Genomic DNA, 23,278 nt, shown 5'->3' on the forward strand with positions numbered 1-23,278 from the left:
AGGCAAACAGCATGCAGAGTTACAGCTTCAGGCTTGAATACAGTAAGATTTTGCTATATTTATGGAGGCATGAGGTACCCAGGGGGACTAGATGGTGTTTTTAACACTATAGGGTCCGGAATACATGTTTGCGTTCCTGACCCTATAGTGATCCTTTAAAGAACTGACTGTTCACTTTCTGCCTAATATAGCCCACCACTTGACAGGTTATTGTAACAATATAATCAATGTTATTCACCTGTCGGTGGTTTTATTGTTGTGGCTGATCAGTGTAATATCTCCCATAATGCTGCTAATTAGACTTTCCCCCCTCTAGTTTGTGTATGCCATGTCCTATTTAATGAACGTTTTCTGTGTGTGACATGATCCCAGGCCTGTGACACACGGAGTAGATTCCTATCGGTGTGTGCTATCTCGTTTCTTGATGATATCTACTTGTAGCTGTAAAGCTGTATAATTTACATCTAAAGTGCAAATAAACGTAACACTATACTAATAGTCGAATTGGTGAACAGCCGGGCATTGGTAATGTGCTGCACAAGAACAAAACAGAACATCCCCTAAGACAATGTGTACAATGAACCGTGTGCCGCTTGTACGGGTGTCCTTTATTTCACATCCACCTGATGTTCACTCGTCTAATCAGGACCCCACCGGGTGTCTTTATTTTTGTTCTAACTAAATTTATTAAACTGTCTAATATCTGTATGGGTTGTCTCCTTATCATACATAGCTACATTATTTGCTTTCTAAATAAAGTCATATCATACAATAAAATAATTTCTTCATTTCATGTAAATACTACATGGAACTCTTACCAGATGCTGTCCTTCACCTTTTTTAAGCTAGCCTTCCTTACATGATCATATGCTGCCTCAAAGTCTTGCAGGCCATTGTTTTAATTCCACTACCAGGAACTGTCTATCTCCACCTTTGATCTATATCTCGGCTCTGAAAATGTATTGTATCTTTTTAATATTGCTGGTAACGCTAAGATTTATTATTTCCTTACTGTACTTAGATCTGTAGAGTTTGATGGCAGTATTATATGCTAAGGCTGACCTATAAGTTGTATAAAGCGATGACTGAATTTTTATAGAAACAATATTTTTTATTGCATTGCAGTCACGTACAGACATTTTACTGTTACTGTTTCAAAATACCTAAAATGAATTTTTTTAGTTTGACTAATTTTATGTCAAATGTGAGACTTGTAATTGTATTGTAAATTGAGAATCCCAAGGGAATTTAAATTGAATTTCAAATTTTAGATCAAATAAAGATCTAAATATACAACATACTGGGTAGTGTTTGCACTCAATTACTCGGTGGTGCTGGTATTTAAGAGGTATCCCTCTACTATAACCTCCAAAATTGTGAAAACCAAAATACAAATAAATAAAATACCGCACTCTCAATATAGTTTCCAAAAATGAAAAAGGTAGAAGTAATATAGTAATGCCAAAAAATAATTTAATAAGATATATATACAATCAAAAATTGATATCTATTCATACAAAAAAAGTTTGATGATCTCAACCAAAATTTGAAAATTCATCTGTTTGCTGCTCCAACCATTATACAAAACAATGTGTACTAGTAGTCAGTCCTACGAAATGTATCAAATTAGAGATTACTTGAATGGAGCAGAACCTACCTCAGAATACATGTATATACCCATGTGCCTTTGCTAATCCAGAATATATCTCAAAATTCATATATATACACAATCACAGCTCTGCATAAAGGACAGACTATACAATCAATCCTTTGAAATTCATAGGGTTAAAGTAACAAGCGCAGAACCTGCCTCTAAATTCATATATGTACACATTTGAGAATCATTCTATAAATCCGATCTCTGTATAGACATCAACCAATAAGTAAATATAGAAATAGTGTCAGTTGTCATATCTATAAACGAACAAACAGATAAATGTACTGTTTAAACATAAAGGTCAGTCCTAAATCAATGCCATGGATCAGAGACTTATATCACAACATATAGATCTGTATATAGCTCTGTAACATCACACAGTCCTGATGGATCCAGATCCTTGCAAGGATGAAAAAAGAAAAAGATGAAAAAAATGAAAAAAAATGAAAAAAAATATATGGAGAAAAAAACCACATTGAAAAAATGAAAATAATTTTTTTAAAAAAAGAAAGAACGAAAAAATAAGGAAAAAAGAGTCCTATGCAAAGTCACTATACACATGTGTAATATTCTTATGGATGGATCTCACCGCTTAATGTGTTAACACTTCCAACTCCCAGTGGTATTGCCGTCACTCCTGCGTTGTAATGAGCTGTCCTGGTAAATACTATTGAAGTGAAGAGTTCTCTGTTTTGGAAGCTGTTACGAATTCCACGTGATGAAGGTGTTTCCTACAGTAAGATAAGTGTCGATCAGCTGGATAAAGTAACCGGTCCACTGATTGAATTCCTCGGGCTGCGCGCTCGGGACAAACCATCCCTTCAATGGCCCTGGTTTCTCTGCTGAGTCAGACTTTTAAATGCCGAATCCGGCGGTAAAACACAGCGTCCACTTCCGTGTGGACGTGATGACGTCATCCTAATACAAAACGTCATACAAAATACCAAATAAACTTTATTGACCTTGTAACAACGGTGTAACAAACACCAAATGTAACATGTAAATTATAACACTAATGTCAATTAGGAACGTCATACACAATTCAAAATGAACTTTATTGACCTTGGTGTAAAAAAGACACAATGTGTAGTGTTTTGATATAACACTGATAGTAAATAGAAAGTATTGTAAATACTAGGTTATTGAGTAAAGAGAGGAAACCCTCACTAACTCCAATGTAAAATATTACACAACTATTAACCATTTGTACCAGAATGCCTAAAGGAACTTCTTGCAAGCAACAGGGAACTATTGTACTGAATTGGTAACATTCCATAGCTAAATTATACACACGTAGCAGAGTGTTAGGGGTGATATTCAAAAACGAATTCATGACAGAACAATTTTTTATTTATTAATTATATTTTTGGAAAATTTTATAAAAATGTGGAGATATCTTTAAATTAACTTAAATAAAAAAATATATTTTTAATGTATATACTCACCGACCTTGAGGTGTATCCCCTTGTCTCGGGATATCCTAGGTGAGGGACCCTGGGAAAATACAGCCAGGTAGCGGACCCACCAGGGTCAAAAGATAGCCGAGAAAGAGAATCGGACCAAACGAAATGGTCTGTTGGGAGCACTGTAGAGAGCACAAGGTATACATTAGCCCAAAGTTTATAAAGAAGACTGGTAAACTTCACAGAAAATGTTTCAAGTCATAATCCTCATTAAGTCCTGAGGGTGACAGTGTTTCTAAGATACTAATCCATTTAGTCTCCCTTTGCATAAGTACTTTTTGTCTGTCCCCACCTCTTCTCAGAGGGGGTATTCTGTCAATGACTTGAAATCTTAATTGGTTGACCGCATGGCCCTGTGTCTTAAAGTGTCTCGCTACTGGGGCCTCACTGGTCCCCCGTTGTAGGGCTACCCTGATGCTTCTCTTGTGCTCCCCTATCCGCTCTTTGACGGGTCTGATGGTCTCCCCCACATATAGATATCCACACGGACATTTGAGGATATATACCACAAAGTCTGAATTGCAGGTGTAATAGCCATTTACATTAAATTTTCTCCCTGATCGGGGATGGACAAAATACTCACCCTTAATCACACTGCTACAATGTGAGCACCCTAGACAGGGGAAAGTACCTTTCTTTGGTGCCGAAAAGAATGTGGTCTGCCTCTTAGAGCTGCCAATGTCAGATTTGACTAGTAGGTCTCTTAAATTAGGAGCCCGTTTATATGAAAAAAGTGGTGGATTCTGAAATTCTAGGGGGAGTTGTTTATCCCCCGCAAAAAGTTGCCAGTGTTTCATAATTACTTTTCGTATATCTCTGTTGATCGGGGTGTAAGGAGATATAAAAGCTATCCTGTCCATCTTATTCTGTCTAGAGGGACAGTATAGAACCTCTTGTCGGTTAAGAAGTTGGACCTTTTCTTTTTGTGCTTGTACACTTTGTATTGGGTAGCCCCTATCAATAAATTTTTGGGAAATGAAATCCAATCCTGTCGGTACTTTCTCCTCTTGTGAGATTATTCTCCTCACTCTCAGAAGCTGACTGAATGGTAACCCTTTCTTTAGGTGCGTAGGGTGATAGCTATCATGTAGTAGTAAGTTATTCCTATCGGTAGGTTTAATGTAAAGGTCGCTACATAGCTGGTTGTCTAATCGATAAACTTGGACATCTAAGAATGGAACTGTTATCCTATCGCACTCCATAGTGAATTTAATAAAAGGGTCTTGTTCATTGAGTGAATTAAAGAAATCCTGTAGATGGGCTCTAGTGCCGCTCCAACACACGAACACATCGTCAATATAACGTCTCCACACCAAACAATTCGTGTAGAGAGGATGATTGTAAATGCACGTCTCTTCCATATGGTTCATATAGATGTTGGCGTATGTTGGAGCGACATTAGAACCCATGGCCGTACCCTTAATCTGTTTGTAATAATTGTCACCAAACGTAAAATAATTCTCTGTCAGGATAAATGTCAATAAATCTGTTATATATTTTCTGGTGTCTCCTTGTTGTGCAAGACTCAAATCCTTATCTAATGTCCAATTTACGGCCTCCACTCCTCTCTTATGGTCAATCGAAGTGTACAACGATTGCACATCCATTGTCACCAGCCAGAAGTCTCCTTCAGGCACTACTATATTGTCCAGCATTCTAAGGAAAGACGTAGTGTCCTTGATGTAAGATCTTTGTGTTGACACATATTTAATGAGAAATTTGTCTAAAATTTCGGCTGGTTGTTGTAATAAGGACCCTGTCCCACTGACTATGGGTCTGCCTGGTGGAAATAAGGGATTTTTATGAATTTTGGGCAAGGTATAAAAAACCGGAATTATTGGATGTTTAATATTCATGTATCTGTACTCTCCCTCCGAGATGATGCCTTTGGATAATGCCCATTTGTTCAACACATCTAATGTACTTTTCAAAGTATGTGTAGGGTCTTGTGTAATGGGTAAGTAGTTATTAGTATCCCTCAACTGTGTTTCTATTTCCTTAACGTAATATGAACGATCCATTATGACCAGGGCACCTCCCTTATCAGCCGGTTTGATCATAATGGATTTATCCATTTTAAGGTTGTTAATATTTGACCAATCTTGTTGTGTGAAATTGATGTTACTTTTTTTAGCTCTGTTTGTATGATTATATTTTTTCCTAAGTTTCCACACATCTCTCTTTACTAAGTTGGTAAATATCTCAATTGAGGAATTGACATTATGAGGAGTAAAAGTGCTCTTAGGTTTCAAAGATCTAAATAGCCAAACTGGAACAATTGAGAAATCACTTCTAAGGGTCATACTGAGCATGTCTGAAATGCTCTTAGACTGGACGTATTTTACAAACAACCTAGATAAGACACATGCCAAGCAGCTATCATCCAGTCAGTGATCATTGATTATCCGTGAGTCAGTTAGTTCTGTAGTGAAATTCGTGATGGGGAAATTATAATAGTACTGCAGGGATGTATTGCGTATGACTACCATTTATAGTTTGCAAGTTAACCTGTTCCCAAAGGCAAACAATGTCAGTAGTTAACTCTTTTGTCCTCTGGCAATACATAGATTTTTTTTAAATTACAGTAACAGTTGTCTGGGGAGCGTGTGACCCTATGGATGAGTCAATATCGCTATTTTTTATTAAACTGCAATGTGTTATGATGTAAGCATAATATACTACATCTACCTTTAACCCTCCGTTTACCTCTTCCAGGTCTCGAGCTCCACCTACAAGCAGAGGAGTGAGGAGTTCCGAAGGCTGTTTAAAGAGCTACCAGAGAATGACAAGCTGATAGTAGGTAAGAGGGTCTATGGAACAAGTCACGGGAATGGAATCTGATATTAGGGAATTGTGGATTGCCTCTTGTCATTCTATATTTTGTACGTGATACTTGATGAATACTATCAAATAAATTAATAGTTCTGGGAACATCCAGCATTCAAATAAATAAATAAATAAATAAATAAATAGTGCTGGGAACATCCAGCATTCACAAGCTACAATACATAACTCCTTTAATGGGGAATTCGAGGGGAAAATGAAACCACATTATTTATTTGTATTTGTAAACACAGGAAGTAAAATAGTTTCACAACTCAATTTGTTGTTGTCAGTGGGGAACAGATTTAATTTCCAAGACTTTCTCATTCACCTGACGTGAGAGCAGACGTGGCCAAAAGATAAATATTGTATAACTCTGACGATGTTTTGTCTGCTGTAAGTCTACCGTTCATCCATTCGTATAGGGTTGTATGTGTGTGCAGTGCCTGTGTGTGAATGTAGGAAAGTGTTTGTATGGAGTATGTGTGTGAAAGTGTGTGTGTGTAAGTGTGTATTTTGTGTATGTGTGTATTTTGTGTATACATCCAATGCAAGAATAGGGGCTATTTGTGTGTTGTGTTGGTGTTTGAATTCAGAGTTGTGTTTTTGTAGCGTTAGTATTTAAATGCAGGGGTGTGTTTGTGTGTTGTGTTATTGTTTTCACACACAGCTTTTTTATGTACAGTGTTGGTGTTTGAATGCAGGGGTGGATTTCTGTTTAATGTTGGGGTTTGACTACAAGGGTGTGTTTGTGTAGTGTCAGTGTTTAAATGCTATGGTATGTTTGTGTATGATGCTGGTGTTTACACAAAAGTGTGTGTTCACATATACACATTGCCACACACACAAACACACACACACACAGTCTTCTACATGCATATGAACACAGATACAAACACACTGACACCTGACACACAGAGATTGACACACAAGAAGAGTTATACTGACACACACATGCACAGATACACACTCTGACACACATGTGCATATACACACACTTGCACAGATACACACACTGACACACATATAGCTCTACAAACCCTGACCCATATGCACACACGTAGCCCTGTTCTCCCTACTGCCATGCCCACTTTACACATACTTTCCTCATGGCACCTGTTTTGGCCACTTTCGGTGCGGCTTGGAAAGAGCCGCACGGTGTCTGTGATAGCCCCTGGTATGGTTGCACCAGCTGAACCCTTGGTATGTTCCCTCCTGCACTGTCGTGTTATTAATATGTTTCTTTCTTTTTTTACAATTTAAATTTTAATATTTTTTTAGCAAATGTTTTACATGTCTGATTAACAACTTGTGGATTTTTTATGTAGTTATTAACACTTACAAGGTACACAATTACAAACATAATAATGCTAACACATTTTGGCCAATCTTGATAAAGTATTAAAGTATTACCAGCAGAAATGAAGGTAACAGGACATTATTTTGCTTTGTGGCAACCTCCAAGCATTCATTTATTGAATAATTTCCTGTGTGTTCTGTCTCCAGATTATGCTTGTGCCCTTCAGAAAGACATCTTACTTCAAGGGCGTGTTTACCTCTCCGAAAACTGCGTCTGTTTCCACAGCAACATCTTCCGATGGGAAACCTCGGTAAGATTAGATGCTGCTATACATCCCACGTCCTGCATGCTGAGTGATTGAGCCACCGTCGGGCTGACTGAGCATACTAAGAGTTACAGTCTCTTACAATGTCTTCCATGGCGAGCAATGTTTGGTTTAAATTTAGCCACCAGCAGTTCTGTCTGATGTTTATTTATTTTTTACTCACAATGGTGCATAACTTGGCATCTCGCTCAGTGTCCTCTCGCTGAGCTATCGGTCAGTAAGAGTCTGTAACTTTATTCACTGGGACATCTTGCAGTCTTATCTTCTCTTTTTTGGTAGAGATAATTCTGCGCTGTGTATAATTGAGTTGTGGACCTTTTGATTTTATTAACCCCTTCAATCCAAACCATATTTATACATAAGCTAAATTTAGTTTTGTACATTTACCAAACAGAGAGACAACTTTCATTGCTGAGGTTACTGTAAATATATGTCAGGATAAACTAATGCCCAACACGCAGAACTTAAAAACCAGGCCTTAGAATGGCCAGATGTAACGTATAAGGGGAAAAACCACAAGACAGGCTGTGGACAAGAACACAGAAATCATGGAAACTATAACAAGCCAAAGGTCGAGGAATATAGAAGTCAGAATAGTCAGGAGCCAAGCCAAAGGTCAAGGAATACAGAGATCGGATAGTTGGTAGGAAAGCCAAAGGTCAAAATACTCAAGAATCAATATCAGAAACGCGCTCTCGGATAACCAGAATGGAAACCACGACTGGGCAGAGAGATATGGACAAAAAAGGTTTCAATAGCCTAAGGTGCTCCCTGATTGGCTGCAGAGAAGCATGTGATAGTGAACGTGTGTGTGTGTGACATCACCCACACGTTCCAAAAGGGTTGGCACTCTAAGGGTTAATAACAAAACCCTTAAAAGGTTCTAACTTGCAGCGGCCAACGTCTCTAATGGTTACAGACCCAGCCGCTGTGTGAGGGGGAGGAATTCCTGTCAGTGAGGCCAGAGGCATCTCGGGAGGAGGTAAGTGATAGGCGGCATTCCCATTACCATGTGGGAATGCCGCCACAACGAGATGCTCACGAGCAGACCCGGCGGGTGCCTGCAGACCGGGTAGGTATTTGGCGGCATTCCCCTTGATGTGTGGGAATGCCGCCGCAACGATGCGCGTCCGCCGGGACCCATACCACACTCTGGCAGGAGCGGACCCAGCGGACAGCGTGACAATATCACACTGTAGGATTTATTTTCAGCCTGCAATAGCTAAAATAGTACAGATGGCTGGTTTTATCCAGACATTTGCAGTTACTGTATGTGTACATTATGCCCACAAACAAGCATCTTTTACCAACTAAATGGCAACAGGTGTCTTACAAATACTCATTGTCAAGTAATTTAAATATATTATCTGTTCCTTTATGTCACCCCCATGGTGTGTGATAAAATGATCATTCTATGCTATTTCTCCAGACCCTAGGGGGCATTGTAGATTAAGAAATTCCATATATATATATATGTAATATAACGAATGAAAGGATAGGTTAAAAAATAAAGTTATGATTATTTTTGCTGTGTTATCTTCATTTATTGTGCTACAAATTCACCCTAGATTTCTATTTTAAAGTAAATGCAGTGAGGAGGTTAATGAATTAGGCATTCCGTATTGGAACCTTTTACATGCCCAGTGGTGATTGTATAATCCTTCCTCCCTAGATATGCTTGAATCTCAGAGATATAACGTCTATGACAAAGGAAAAGACTGCTCGACTTATACCCAATGCCATCCAGATCAGCACAGAGAACGAAAAGGTTTGTTTACCCTCCCACCATTGTTTGAGCTACAACTTAACATTTTCCGACTTAAGTACAGCTATACACATTGTGAATGGTCTTATTAAAGGCTCCCCCACTTGGTGATATATGGAATTGCATATACCAAATTAATGAATAATGAAAATTTGCAATTAGAATAGGCTCTTCTCCAGCCCTCAGAACTTATCCACGTTCTACACACTCTCTCCAGACCACTTTTTGAACATAAATCATTATCTCTACCATATGTGGTGGTCCTAACGCATACTTCATTTAGATTGTAAAAAGAGAGAAAGCCATCGAGAAGGGGACAAAGAATAAAAGCATTGTGCAACGTGTTCCACGCCACAAGTAGAGTTTCTTCAATTGATTGTTGACACTGTTTCATTGTGTACCCCCTCCTCCATGTCTTTTTATATGTTTACCAGATGAATTAACTGTTTGTTTTCTGTTCAGGTATTGTGGCCGGTGTTTTGTAATTCTGTTTTGTAGTTCTTTACTTTTCTCAGTTCATTGAATAATCCTGTCTTATCCCACAATGCACTGCACACAGCCACGCATAAGCCAAGGGGCGATACTTACTTTTCAGTAAAATGACCGAAATATGAGGAACTGCCTTGGGCAATATAAAAAATATATCTATAATAATAGGTTGTTCTAATCTCTATCTTAAAGAAACATGACATGTAGTTCTGAGGGATTTTGCAAAACACTGACATATGCCTCTCATTCCAAACAGTATTTCTTTACATCGTTTGCTGCAAGAGACAGAAGCTTCCTGAACCTGTTCCGTATGTGGCAAAATGTTCTCCTGGATAAGGTCAGTGAGAAAATACAGAAAAGCACCTTTCAGCATTGTTCAATTTGCCTACATGACCGTCTTGCTGAGGATCATGGGTGTTGATCACTGCTCAGTCTGTGTCCTGCATTACACTGGCGGGTTAGCCTGCTGCAGCGAGAGAGAACTCCACTCTTTCTAAATAGGCCTGTGCTAGAATGTTAAACTGTACTAGCACGTATAGCATGATGGCCAGGGAAAAACGGCTCGCAGGGTTAACTTCCCACTCTCCTACAGCAAGTGACGCAGTGGGCTAGTGAAAGTTATGAGCCCTGGTGTTATTTTGTGGAAAATACCTAAAAAAACAATAATAACAAATAGAACATAAGAAAAACATTCAGTATTGGAAATTATGCTGATAAATACTCTGCTTACTGTACATTTTGGGTGATTTTTACCCAATTTATTTATAAACTTCAACTTTAATTCTTCCGCTTTAAACGTGCCTCCATTTATTAATATAGCTTTATATAAAATCATAGAATAGGGAATGTCAGGGTTATTCACTAACGTGAGAATTTAGGGGGAATTTTACATTTAAGGCCAAAACCATATTGATAAAAATAGCATTTTATTCTTGTCGTAGTGAAGTCCATATACTGTCCTAATGCCTGGGTTTGAAATCCATCTTTCTAGATAAGGCTAAGTCTCCACAATCCTTTTCTTTTCAAAACACCTCGTTTATGTTCTGCCTCTTACAGCAATCAGTGACCTATCTGAAGCCCTGAGGGTTTTTTTTTTTTAACATTCTCTTAACATTCTCTTCTCTTATGTGGGATAGGATTACCCCATTCATCTTTTATTATCACTATAAAGCTCTGACATATACCACAGCGTTGTACAATGAGTAGAAGAAACGTTTCTCAAGGTTTCTTTGTGCTGCTTTGCATGTTAAATATGTTGTCCTGCCACATTCTGAAATACCTGCTGTGAAAAGACGTCACATCAACACAGAAATCGTCTTGGGAACGAACTACCCAGGTCCGCATAAGATAGTGGTTGTGAAGCTACCCTACATACCTGCCAGCACTCCTCGATTCGTGGGTCTGATCTGACTTGGAACCCTGGGCTTACACTCTCAGATTATTTATTGTGGTTCCTGTTTCTCAGGGAAACTGTAGACAAGTAAGTAATATCTGCTGAAATCTGCATGTGCAGGTGAAGGTAGAATTAAAGCAACCACTGCCACTGCAGGCACGTTATAGTCAGTAGCGTTCTCCGATGCAGCAAACTAACTTTATCTAAGCTGGGTTTCAATATTACATATATCAAGGTTTATGTATATCGTTTATATAGAGATTTACACACAAAATTGTATTGAATTAAAATTTAAACTGAATTCTAGGCTAAATTAGTTATTTTGGAAACATTTTCATAGCGAAACGCTGCATACAGACGCCAAGCACCATGACCACTATGACCACTACAAATCAGCAAAGTGGGCACGGTGCCTGGAATAATCCTTTGATATTTAAAAGTGGCTACCAAACTGAACCACTAGAGGGCAACATCAACCATACATGTATTTTCCTCGTATCATATAACATTATCATAAGCTGGATTTTTCTGTTTTGTTTCTATTTGTTTACAAAATAGACGAAGTAAAACCTGTGGATTCAGTGTAATTAGAGCCGTCTCAATTATGGAGGGTGATTGTTACGATATCTGCCAATTCTTGCACCATCAAACCGGCATGTTACACCCGCGTCGAGAACGATGCTTACCCACGCCATTTTATTATATATTGTGATCACGAAAGCATCTAATGTCGTTATTTATAGCAGAACGAGCGTGCGTCAGGATGCAGGAAGCTGGGCATCACCGAACACACATTCAACACTGAGCTCGTAAAAATGACGCAATCGGTGTAATTTCAAAATGCCTATAATAACCTCATGCAGACGAGTAGTCAGAGCCAAGATGCTTTCTTGGTATTTTAACTGGGGTTCTATATTGACCATCCGGCTCTCTGGTTTCCTTAACTTAGCTCTCTCTTACATATTTGTGTCCCTCCTGTATTTGAATTCAGCTAGTACTTAACTATATCTTGTCTATCAGTCAATTATCTATTAAGCCTGGTCACAATAACGACCAATAAGACACCTCCTATCCAGTAGAATATATTATGTTTAAGGTTAGTTGTTGGTTCAGGTTCTGCATGTTGGGTTACCCAGTACCTGGACACAGATAAATTGCCATCTAGATCTGGATTTGTTATTGACTTCCAACTAAGCTTGGAGGAGAGATTTTCGCCCCTTGAAAATACAATAAATTAAAAAGAACGGGCTGCTGGATCTAGATTTGGATTTGTTATTTAAACACAAAAACAGAGAAAGAACAGGCTGCCAAGAATCGGTAAATTATACAGTTATACATTTATTCATGTCTCATTAAGAAAACGTTAAAGTTATTATTATAACATTATTTTTTTATGAGACGTGAATAAATACTCTATTATTCACTGATTCGTGGCAGCCTATTCTTTATGTGTTTTTGTCTTTATTCTAGATGGCAGTCAATCTCAATAACAAATCCATATCTAGATCTGGCAGCCCGTTCTTTTTGGATTATTGTATATTCGAGGAACGAGCGGTCCCCTCCAGACGGAGTTCTGAATTGGGAATTGGAGTCTGAGTGTGGTGGCATCTCCTTTGATAGAATAAAGACAAAGATAGATTGCCATTTAGTTTAAAGACATAAATTGTCATCTAGATAGACCATCGTCCAGACTGATGAGGGAAATAAACTGCCATCTAGATTGGGAAAGGAGATTGGGACAGGAGACTGTCTTTTTTTTTATTATACACTGACATAAATTGCCATCTAGAAAATAAACAGAATTACATGGACATCTCGATTATAAGCCAACAAAATGGGCATCTAGATTCTAAACATAGATACATTGTCATCTAGATTATAGACAGAGGTAAGCTGCCATCTCGATAGGTGGATGGACCTCTGAATTGGGTGACAATAGATCTCTTTGTGAATAAGAGAGCTCAGGTTGTGTTTGTATCAGTATATTTCTGAGAAGGCACCAATCCTTGCCTCTACTACGGACTTCACCTCAGTTAGCTCTCTTGACTTAAGCCCTGCAGTGCAATTGATCACTGTCAGTCAGTGTGCTAGGCCCTGCAGTGCAACTAGTCACTGTCAGCCAGTGACCTAAGCTCTGCGATGCAGGCATAGCTCAAAAAGAGAGTTTTTGGATCTCCGTCGTCAGTGGTGGACCCCAGGTAACAAGTCAAAACATTCTAAAATAGTTTACCTACTTTCACTTGGAAGGCAGTGGTTATGGTACTTGGCGGGTTCCTTTTAACTGCAATAAATGTCTTTAGAATTCAGTCTGAAACAGTCAGATATTTTGATTTTGTTCTAAATTACATCTTCAGTTCCATAAAAGATTTTCAGTGAATCATAAAGTCACCTAAAATGTTTTAGAATACCCCACTGCTTGCCTCGCCCAAAGTCACACACCCCAGGCACACCCCCTATAATGAAAATGACAATCTTTGGCTTTTTAATTTGTTGTGAGGTATGCTGATAGAGTACTGTGTCCACCCCGGGCAAAGGGTACAATTCATTCACAGATCTCACCAATAAGGAGAGGGAACAAAATTTAGCCATTTCTGACTCAGTAACAGTTGAAAGGTAAATCAACCATTAGTTTGATGAGACAAGAAATCATCTCTGAACAAGTTTGATATTGTTTCACAAATAGGTATTTCCTGCTTCTGATATGACCTTACTGTAACCCATTACTGACATAATGTACGGGAGAGAATTAGGAAGGATAAAGCTTTTAAAGAATGAATAGAAAAACTAGAAGGATGATAGCATTGGAGAAGTAGCAGAAGAAGGATGATGGAGAATTGGCAGTGGAAGTATGATTGGTAATGATGGTAGAGGGCGTGAATGTGTTAGTATAACAAAGGTGGAGTATAGGGCAGTGGAATGATGATGACGATGCAGTAAGGAGCAGTGGAAGGATGACTATAATAGAGTAGGAGGCAGTGGAAGGATGATGATGATAGAGTAGGGGGCAGTGGAAGAATGATGATGAAGTAGGGGACACTGGAAAGGTGATAACGATAGAGTAGGAGGCAGAGGAAGGCTAATGATGATAGAGTAAGAGGCAGTGGAAGGGTTATGACGTTAAAGTAGGAGGCAGTGAAAGGATGACTATAATAGAGTAGGAGGCAGTGAAAGGATGATGACGGTAAGCAGGGGCAGTGGAAGGATGATGATGAAGTAGGCGACAGTGGAAGGGTGATGATAGATTAGGAGGCAGTAGAAGGATGATGATGAAGGAGGGGACAGTGGAAGGATGATGATATAGTAGGAGGCAGTAGAAGGATGATGATGAAGGAGGGGACAGTGGAAGGATGATGATAGAGTAGGAGGCAGTAGAAGGGTGATGATAGAGTAGGAGGCAGTGGGAGGATGAGGATGAGGAAGTAGGGGACAGTGGAAGGGTGATGACGATAGAGTAGGAGGCAGTAGAAGGATGATGATGAAGGAGGGGACAGTGGAAGGATGATGATAGAGTAGGAGGCAGTAGAAGGGTGATGATAGAGTAGGAGGCAGTGGAAGAATGATGATGATGATAGAGTAGGTGGCAGTAAATGGATGACTATAATAGAGTAGGAGGCAGTGGAACAATGATGACGATAGAGTAGGTGGCAGTAAAAGGATGACTATAATAGAGTAGGAGGCAGTGAAAGGATGATGATGATAGAATAGGAGGCAGTGGAAGGATCATGATGATAGAGTAGGAGGCAGTGGAAGGATGATGATAGAGTAGGAGGCAGTAGAAGGGTGATGATGATAGAGTAGGAGGCAGTGGAAGGATAATGATGATAAAGTAGGAGGCAGTGGAAGGATGTTGATGAAGTAGGCGACAGTGGAAGGGTGATGATAGAGTAGGAGGCAGTGGAAGAATGATGGTGATGATAGAGTAGGTGGCAGTAAAAGGATGACTATAATAGAGTAGGTGGCAGTAAAAGGATGACTATAATAGAGTAGGTGGCAGTAAAAGGATGATGATGATGATGATGATAGAATAGGAGGCAGTGGAAGGATCATGATGATAGAGTAGGAGACAGTGGAAGGATGATGATCATGATAGAGTAGGAGACAGTAGAAGGATGATGATGATGATAGAGTAGTAGGCAGTGGAAGGATGATGATGATGATAGAGTAGGAGGCAGTGGAAGAATGATGATGATAGAGTAGGAGACAGTGGAAGGATGATGATGATGATAGAGTAGTAGGCATAGATTAGGAGGCAGTAGAAGGATGATGATGAAGGAGGGGACAGTGGAAGGATGATAGTAGAGTAGGAGGCAGTAGAAGGGTGATGATAGAGTAGGAGGCAGTAGAAGGGTAATGATAGAGTAGGAGGCAGTGGAAGGAAGAGGATGAGGAAGTAGGGGACAGTGGAAGAGTGATGACGATAGAGTAGGAGGCAGTGGAAGAATGATGATGATGATAGAGTAGGTGGCAGTAAAAGGATGACTATAATAGAGTAGGAGGCAGTGGAACAATGATGATGATAGAGTAGGTGGCAGTAAAAGGATGACTATAATAGAGTAGGAGGCAGTGAAAGGATGAAGATGATAGAATAGGAGGCAGTGGAAGGATCATGATGATAGAGTAGGAGGCAGTGTAAGGATGATGACGATAGAGTAGGAGGCAGTAGAAGGGTAATGATGATAGAGTAGAAGGCAGTGAAAGGATGATGATGATGATAAAGTAGGAGTCAGTGGGATGATAGAGTAGGAGGCAGTGGAAGGATAATGATGATAAAGTAGGAGGCAGTGGAAGGATGTTGATGATGAAGTAGGCGACAGTGGAAGGGTGATGATAGAGTAGGAGGCAGTAGAAGGATGAAGATGAAGGAGGGGACAGTGGAAGGATGATGGTAGAGGAGGAGGCAGTAGAAGGGTGATGATAGAGTAGGAGGCAGTGGAAGGATGATGATGAAGTAGGGGACAGTGGAAGGTTGAAGACGATAGAGTAGGAGGCAGTGGAAGGATGATGATGAGGAAGTAGGGGACAGTGGAAGGGTGATGACGATAGAGTAGGAGGCAGTGGAAGAATGATGGTGATGATAGAGTAGGTGGCAGTAAAAGGATGACTATAATAGAGTAGGTGGCAGTAAAAGGATGACTATAATAGAGTAGGAGGCAGTGGAACGATGATGATGATGATAGAGTAGGTGGCAGTAAAAGGATAACTATAATAGAGTAGGAGGCAGTGAAAGGATGATGATGATAGAATAGGAGGTAGTGGAAGGATCATGATGATAGAGTAGGAGGCAGTGGAAGGGTGATGACGATAGAGTAGGAGACAGTGGAAGGATGATGATAGAGTAGGAGGCAGTAAAAGGATGACTATAATAGAGTAGGAGGCAGTGGAAGGATGATGATGATAGAGTAGAAGACAGTGGAAAGATGATGATGATGATGATGATAGAGTAGGAGGCAGTGGAAGGATGATTATGATGATGATAGAGTAGGAGACAGTGGAAGGATGATGATGATGATAGAGTAGGAGACAGTGGAAGGATGATGATGATGATGATAGAGTAGGAGACAGTGGAAGGATGATGATAGAGTAGGAGGCAGTAAAAGGATGACTATAATAGAGTAGGAGGCAGTGGAAGGATGATGATGATGATAGAGTAGGAGGCAGTGGAAGGATGATGATGATGATGATAGAGTAGTAGGCAGTGGAAGGATGATGATAAAGTAGGAGGCAGTGGGAGGATGAGGATGAGGAAGTAGGGGGCAGTGGAAGGGTGGTGACGATAGAGTAGGAGGCAGTGGAAGAATGATGATGATGATAGAGTAGGTGGCAGTAAAAGGATGACTATAATAGAGTAGGAGGCAGTGGAACAATGATGATGATAGAATAGGTGGCAGTAAAAGGATGACTATAATAGAGTAGGAGGCAGTGAAAGGATGATGATGATAGAATAGGAGGCAGTGGAAGGATGATGATGATAGAGTAGGAGGCAGTGGAAGGATGATGACGATAGAGTAGGAGGCAGTGGAAGGATGATGACGATAGAGTAGGAGGCAGTAGAAGGGTGATGAAGATAGAGTAGGAGGCAGCACTTGTTTTCTGTATAAACAAACATAACATAGTTTGCCAAGTAATAGTGCATTCATGTAAAGGTATATTTATTGTTACAGATCAGTTCCACCTCTGACAGAAAAGAAAAAGCATTGTAACTCAACACAGAAACAGTTAATCACCTAAATTAAAGCAAAGCTAATTTCCCGTGTCAAAGGTCAGAATCCATGGAGGGGATGACAGACCAAGAGGCTATTGTGATGAGACAATCTGAGAGTGTTAATACAGGTCATTGTGACAACCACACACAGGATGAGACAGTCTGAGAGTGTTAATACAGGTCACTGACAGCCACACACAGGATGAGACAGTCTGAGAGTGTTAATAAAGGGCATTGTGACAGCCACACAGAATGAGACAGTCTGAGAGTGTTAATACAAGTCATTGTGACAGCCACACACAGGATGAGACAATCTGAGAGTGTTAATACAGGTCATTGTGAGAACCAAACACAGGATGAGACAGTCTGAGAGTGTTAATACAGGTCACTGACAGCCACACAGGATGAGACAGTCTGAGAGTGTTAATACAGGTCATTGTGACAACCACACACAGGATGAGACAGTCTGAGAGTGTTAATACAGGTCATTGTGACAACCACACACAGGATGACAGTCTGAGAGTGTTAAGGTCATTGTGATAGCCACTGTAACGTGTGCTCCGACCGAGTACCCTCCGTTGATGGATGCTCCTAGCGCTCTCAGAGGACTCCAAGCACTGCAGACGACACCACAACCACCGCAGGCTCCACAACCGCCGTAGCTTAACTGGAGCTGCGCCGTCTTCCTTCCACCCTGGATCGGCTTCTGTCCTCCAGGACCGTGTGGGGAAGACCTCTCCTCCAGGAGAGCGTATCCGGAACAAGCTCTTACAAGAGCTAAGTGATTAAGAGCTCAGGGGAATATGCAGCGCATAGCAATCCCCAGTGTGATATAGCAGTTCCCTCCAATAACGAGACAAGGCTACGTATTGAGGGTCAGAAGAGGTCTGAGATGCTGGAACACCCAGCCTGGCTTTTATTGAGGTTACATGCAAATAGGACACTCCCAGGGGGAGGCATAAAATCACCAATCACACATCTGGTGCAGCCCACACATTTCCTCCCCTCAGATAAACAGTTAAACCAATTATTACATACAATAAAAATACAGTTTTTACACACACACTGTAACTTTAAAACCATACATTCAATTTCAATAAAAGTTGTATATTCAGACTCAGCATACATCAAACATAAACACTTCCAAAAATCAGCCAAATCCCTCCAGTGGATCAAAAGTTAGCTGGAAGTCCTTTATGACCGACCGCAAGCACAATTTCCTGCCCAAAACAGTTCCATAGATTTGGGCTGTGCGGCCGGTCAATTTCATGCCGAAAAACGACTAAGTCCCATTTCGAACGGGACTTAGTCTCTGGAGCTGCAAGTTCAGTATGGGAGAAGGTAAGGGTCAGCGGTGTTCGGCAAAATGTGTAGCCGATTTTGGTTCCACAGAATCTTTAGCATACACCGCTGACCGCATTCGAATGACCAAAATGGCCGCCGCCACGTGTTCGGCTGCCGAATGGCGGCCACCCAGCGCTCGGCAATTAACCTGCAGTAACCTCACAGCCTGGGAGGTAAATTGCCTGCACACTTTAACTTCTGGGTGGTCCGCCTGTGTGGTACTTGGTTCAGTAAGCCCTATTTACTGAACCAAGTGGGAGAAAGCCAGGGGCAAGTTATTTTACAGGTCTGGGGACATAGTCTTAAAGGGGTATTGTTCAGCAAAGTCACAATATGTCCCCAGACGGTTCTTAAAGGGCCATACACACCCAATAAAAGTTAATAAGTTTTCAGGGGCACAATCTTCCAGGGGCCATAGTCATGAGGAAGGAGGCTGGCAAATAGGCTTCTCCACAATCCGGGGAAGCAGGACAATTTTCCATTTAAAGGGCCAGTTACAAATAGCGATTTGTAACACATCTCCCCTTTGGGGGGAAGACTAACCAGGCACCTGACCTTCTGTCGGTCAGTGCCTCCGTTAGTCGATCCACCAACCCACAATAACCAAATGCCAGAGTAGCCCACCCACAACAAACAGGTACAAGGGTGACCCACCCACAAGACACAATTACTGCACCTGGGTATTTTGCTGTGGTGATGTGGTAACATGCTGTGGGGACTTGCGGGAGGGCAGAGGCCGACTGTACTCTGCCCTGCTGCCAGCTCTTCTGCTGGGATAGCCTGCAGGACATCAGGCTCTGGACCAGGGACAAAGGTAGGGCAGAGGCCGACTGCACTCTGCCCAGCTGCCAGCTCTTCTGCTGGGGTAGCCTGCAGGACATCAGGCTCTGGACCAGGGACAAAGGTAGGGCAGAGGCCGACTGCACTCTGCCCAGCTGCCAGCTCTTCTGCTGGGGTAGCCTGCGGGACATCAGGCTCTGGACCAGGGACAAAGGTAGGGCAGAGGCCGACTGCACTCTGCCCAGCTGCAAGCTCGTCTGCTGGGGTACTGAGACCATAGTCCGGCTCAGTAGCCAAGGGAACATGGACGTCAGTAGGGGTTAACATCGCCTCTGTTAACCCTGGTGCCACGATAGGAGTTAGCTGGGGAGGGGAATTTGTACTTACCCCCTCCTCCTGTTGTCCCGGTGAGAGCAGTTGGGGATCTGGACAGGTTGTCCAGCATCCCTGTAGGTCAGGCACAGAGACCACGGTCCCATCTGCGCCGTCTGGGGGATTGGTGTCTCCCCTTGTTAGGGTAAGCTGCCGCTGGGGAGAGGGGGTGCTGTGCTCCTTTCCCGGAAACACAGGCTGCCGCTGGAGAGGGAGACCACCTGTCTCCACTCCCGTAACATTGTCCTGTTGCTGTAGAGAGGGACCAACTGTCTCTGCTCTCTGTAGGACACACTGCTGCTGGGGGGGAAGGTCGACACCTTCGGCCCCCTGGGGTACACACTGCCGCTGGAGAGGGAGACCGCCTGTCTCCACTCCCTTACCATTGTCCTGTTGCTGTAGAGAGGGACCAACTGTCTCTGCTCTCTGTAGGACACACTGCTGCTGGGGGGGGAAGGACGGCACCTTCGGCCCCCTGTGGTACACACTGCCGCTGGGGAGGAAGGACGACACCTTCGGCTCCCTGGAGCTGCAAGTTCAGTATGGGAGAAGGTAAGGGTCAGCGGTGTTCGGCAAAATGTGTAGCCGATTTTGGTTCCACAGAATCTTTAGCATACACCGCTGACCGCATTCGAATGACTAAAATGGCCGCCGCCACGTGTTCGCTGCCGAATGGCGGCCACCCAGCGCTCGGCAATTAACCTGCAGTAACCTCACAGCCTGGGAGGTAAATTGCCTGCACACTTTAACTTCTGGGTGGTCCGCCTGTGTGGTACTTGGTTCAGTAAGCCCTATTTACTGAACCAAGTGGGAGAAAGCCAGGGGCAAGTTATTTTACAGGTCTGGGGACATAGTCTTAAAGGGGTATTGTTCAGCAAAGTCACAATATGTCCCCAGACGGTTCTTAAAGGGCGATACACACCCAATAAAAGTTAATAAGTTTTCAGGGGCACAATCTTCCAGGGGCCATAGTCATGAGGAAGGAGGCTGGCAAATAGGCTTCTCCACAATCCGGGGAAGCAGGACAATTTTCCATTTAAAGGGCCAGTTACAAATAGCGATTTGTAACAGCCACACAGAATGAGACAGTCTGAGAGTGTTATTACAGGTCACTGACAGCCACACACAGGATGAGACAGTCTGAGAGTGTTAATACAGGTCATTGACAGCCACACACAGGATGAGACAGTCTGAGAGTGTTAATACAGGTCATTGTGATAGCCACACAGAATGAGACAGTCTGAGAGTGTTCATACAAGTCATTGTGACAGCCACATACAAGATGAGACAGTCTGAGAGTGTCATTACAGGTCATTGTGACAGCCACACACAGGATGAGACAGTCTGAGAGTGTTAATACAGGTCATTGTGACAGCCACACACAGGATGAGACAGTCTGAGAGTGTTAATACAGGTCATTGTGACAGCCACACACAGGATGAGACAGTCTGAGAGTGTCATTACAGGTCATTGTGACAGCCACACACAGGATGAGACAGTCTGAGAGTGTCATTAGAGGTCATTGTGATAGCCACACAGGATGAGAAAGTCTGAGAGTGTTATTACAGGTCATTGTGACAGCCACACAGGATGAGACAGTCTGAGAGTGTTATTAAAGGTCATTTTGAAAGCCACGCACAGGATGAGACAGTCTGAGAGTGCCATTACAGGTCATTGTGAAAGCCACGCACAGGATGAGATAGTGGTGATGACATATAAGACTATAAAATCTATTCTCTCTCTGTATAACAGTGATGACATACCATAATGTAGCGGAGCTCCCTGTACCCCGACTGGGTACCTCCGCCAAGGGCCGCTTCCTAGCTGGAACCAGGGAAAACCTCAGCACTTCTGCCCCAGTCGCCATGGCTTGACTGGGGCCCTTCTGGAGCTTTTCCACCTGACCTGTGTGGCGGGACCGCTGCTTGTTCGTGAATTACTAAGTGTTATTCCCCGTGTTTTCCCCTCTATTGTGTTATATTCCTGTGTTTTACCTGCTCCATCGTTCGGGAGAGCCAATATGAACAAATTAATTCTGTTCACCTCCCGTACGGTGACCACCACAAACCTAATTTAGAATGTTGTCCTAGAACGTTCAAAACCACAAACCGCAAAGGAAGCCTCGGCATGTGCCGACCCTGGGTGGTCGTTAGATGAACGCCATCTAGTGGGAGCATTTGTGGATCCATCCAATGAATTAACATTTGATAAAAGGAAAAACGTTGTGCAGATTCCCCAACCTTTATGTAAGTAGGTAAGAGACTTATACAACCATGTTAGGAAACATCTTGCTGGTCCAGGGAGTCAGAAATCCCCTAACCCAACTCCCAAAATGCTATATAATTGCAGGTTGTGCTAATGAAAATCCTCCATGTTTTGTGACGTATAACATAAACTCTCAATAAGAGCACTAACTGGGCTGTTTTTGTGTGACACCCTAGACATTGTGATTAAACCCAGAAAGGTAGGAAGAAGCAGTTAGTGATTTGGGAGTAAATGTCTATTCTCCAGTTAGACAGGATTAGCTGCCGTGTCTTAGAAGGGTACATGAATCAAATTTTTATTTCAGATAGTCTGTACATTCTCATAAGCAGAGCTTGGGAGACCGAGTTCCTTTAACCCCTTAAGGACACATGACATGTGTGACATGACATGATTCCCTTTTATTCCAGAAGTTTGGTCCTTAATGGGTTAAACCACTGGTAGAATGCCCTCTGCACTCTCTGTACAGAACTCACTAGTGATATCACTTGTTGCACAACCAGTTGTGACACATTGTTCTATATTTACCTGTGGTCGTAGATTGCCTGTGTTAGTCTCGGGCAGCTCGCTGTTACTCACCTCAGGGTTACGGGTCACGTTTGTTTGGTCGCCACAACAGAAAGCTGCACAGTTAGCAATTATTGTACAAACAGACAGCGTGAAAGCATGGGTTCCTGCTGGGTGCTACATCTCCCACAGTGCTTTGCATATTCATGTGTTTTTTTGCTCTTGGTTGACTCTCCCGACACGTTTTTAATAGATAGTTGTTGGGTTTATTTCTCTATCACAATCTTCCGTCATACAGCTAGCATCTGGCCTTAGGAACGTTCTCTGCGCTGCTGTCTGTTATTTTATTTTACTTTCTTTCCTATCCGACTTTTTTCATTGTAACGGAATGCAGTGTAACAGCATACGATATCCGTTGGTACATCTAGGAAATCCACAGTCAGAATAGAAAGCAAGGCAATGTTCCCAATCCTCCCAATAACCGGACGAAACACAGTTTGGGAGTCAACTAACTCGGTTTATTCACAGGCAGCATATTTATACAGTTCCCCATGCAAGGGGTTTCCAGACAGTAATTCCAGGGGATTTCTCCCAAC

At 41.9% G+C, this 23,278-nt stretch overlaps 1 protein-coding gene across 2 annotated transcripts in view; it reads left to right on the top strand.

Moving 5' to 3' along the window:
• Positions 1-23,278, top strand: part of GRAMD1C (GRAM domain containing 1C) — a 159,945-nt gene that overhangs the window by 105,612 nt on the left and 31,055 nt on the right. For both annotated transcript variants that reach the window (XM_063446395.1, XM_063446401.1), the window contains exons 3-6: positions 5,836-5,920; positions 7,450-7,553; positions 9,241-9,336; positions 10,079-10,159. In XM_063446395.1, coding sequence (XP_063302465.1) covers positions 5,836-5,920; positions 7,450-7,553; positions 9,241-9,336; positions 10,079-10,159 — 366 coding nt within the window. The remainder of the gene's footprint in view (positions 1-5,835; positions 5,921-7,449; positions 7,554-9,240; positions 9,337-10,078; positions 10,160-23,278) is intronic.

The sequence above is a fragment of the Pelobates fuscus genome, chromosome 1, assembly GCF_036172605.1.
Source record: "Pelobates fuscus isolate aPelFus1 chromosome 1, aPelFus1.pri, whole genome shotgun sequence".
In the NCBI taxonomy this organism is placed as follows: domain Eukaryota; kingdom Metazoa; phylum Chordata; class Amphibia; order Anura; family Pelobatidae; genus Pelobates; species Pelobates fuscus.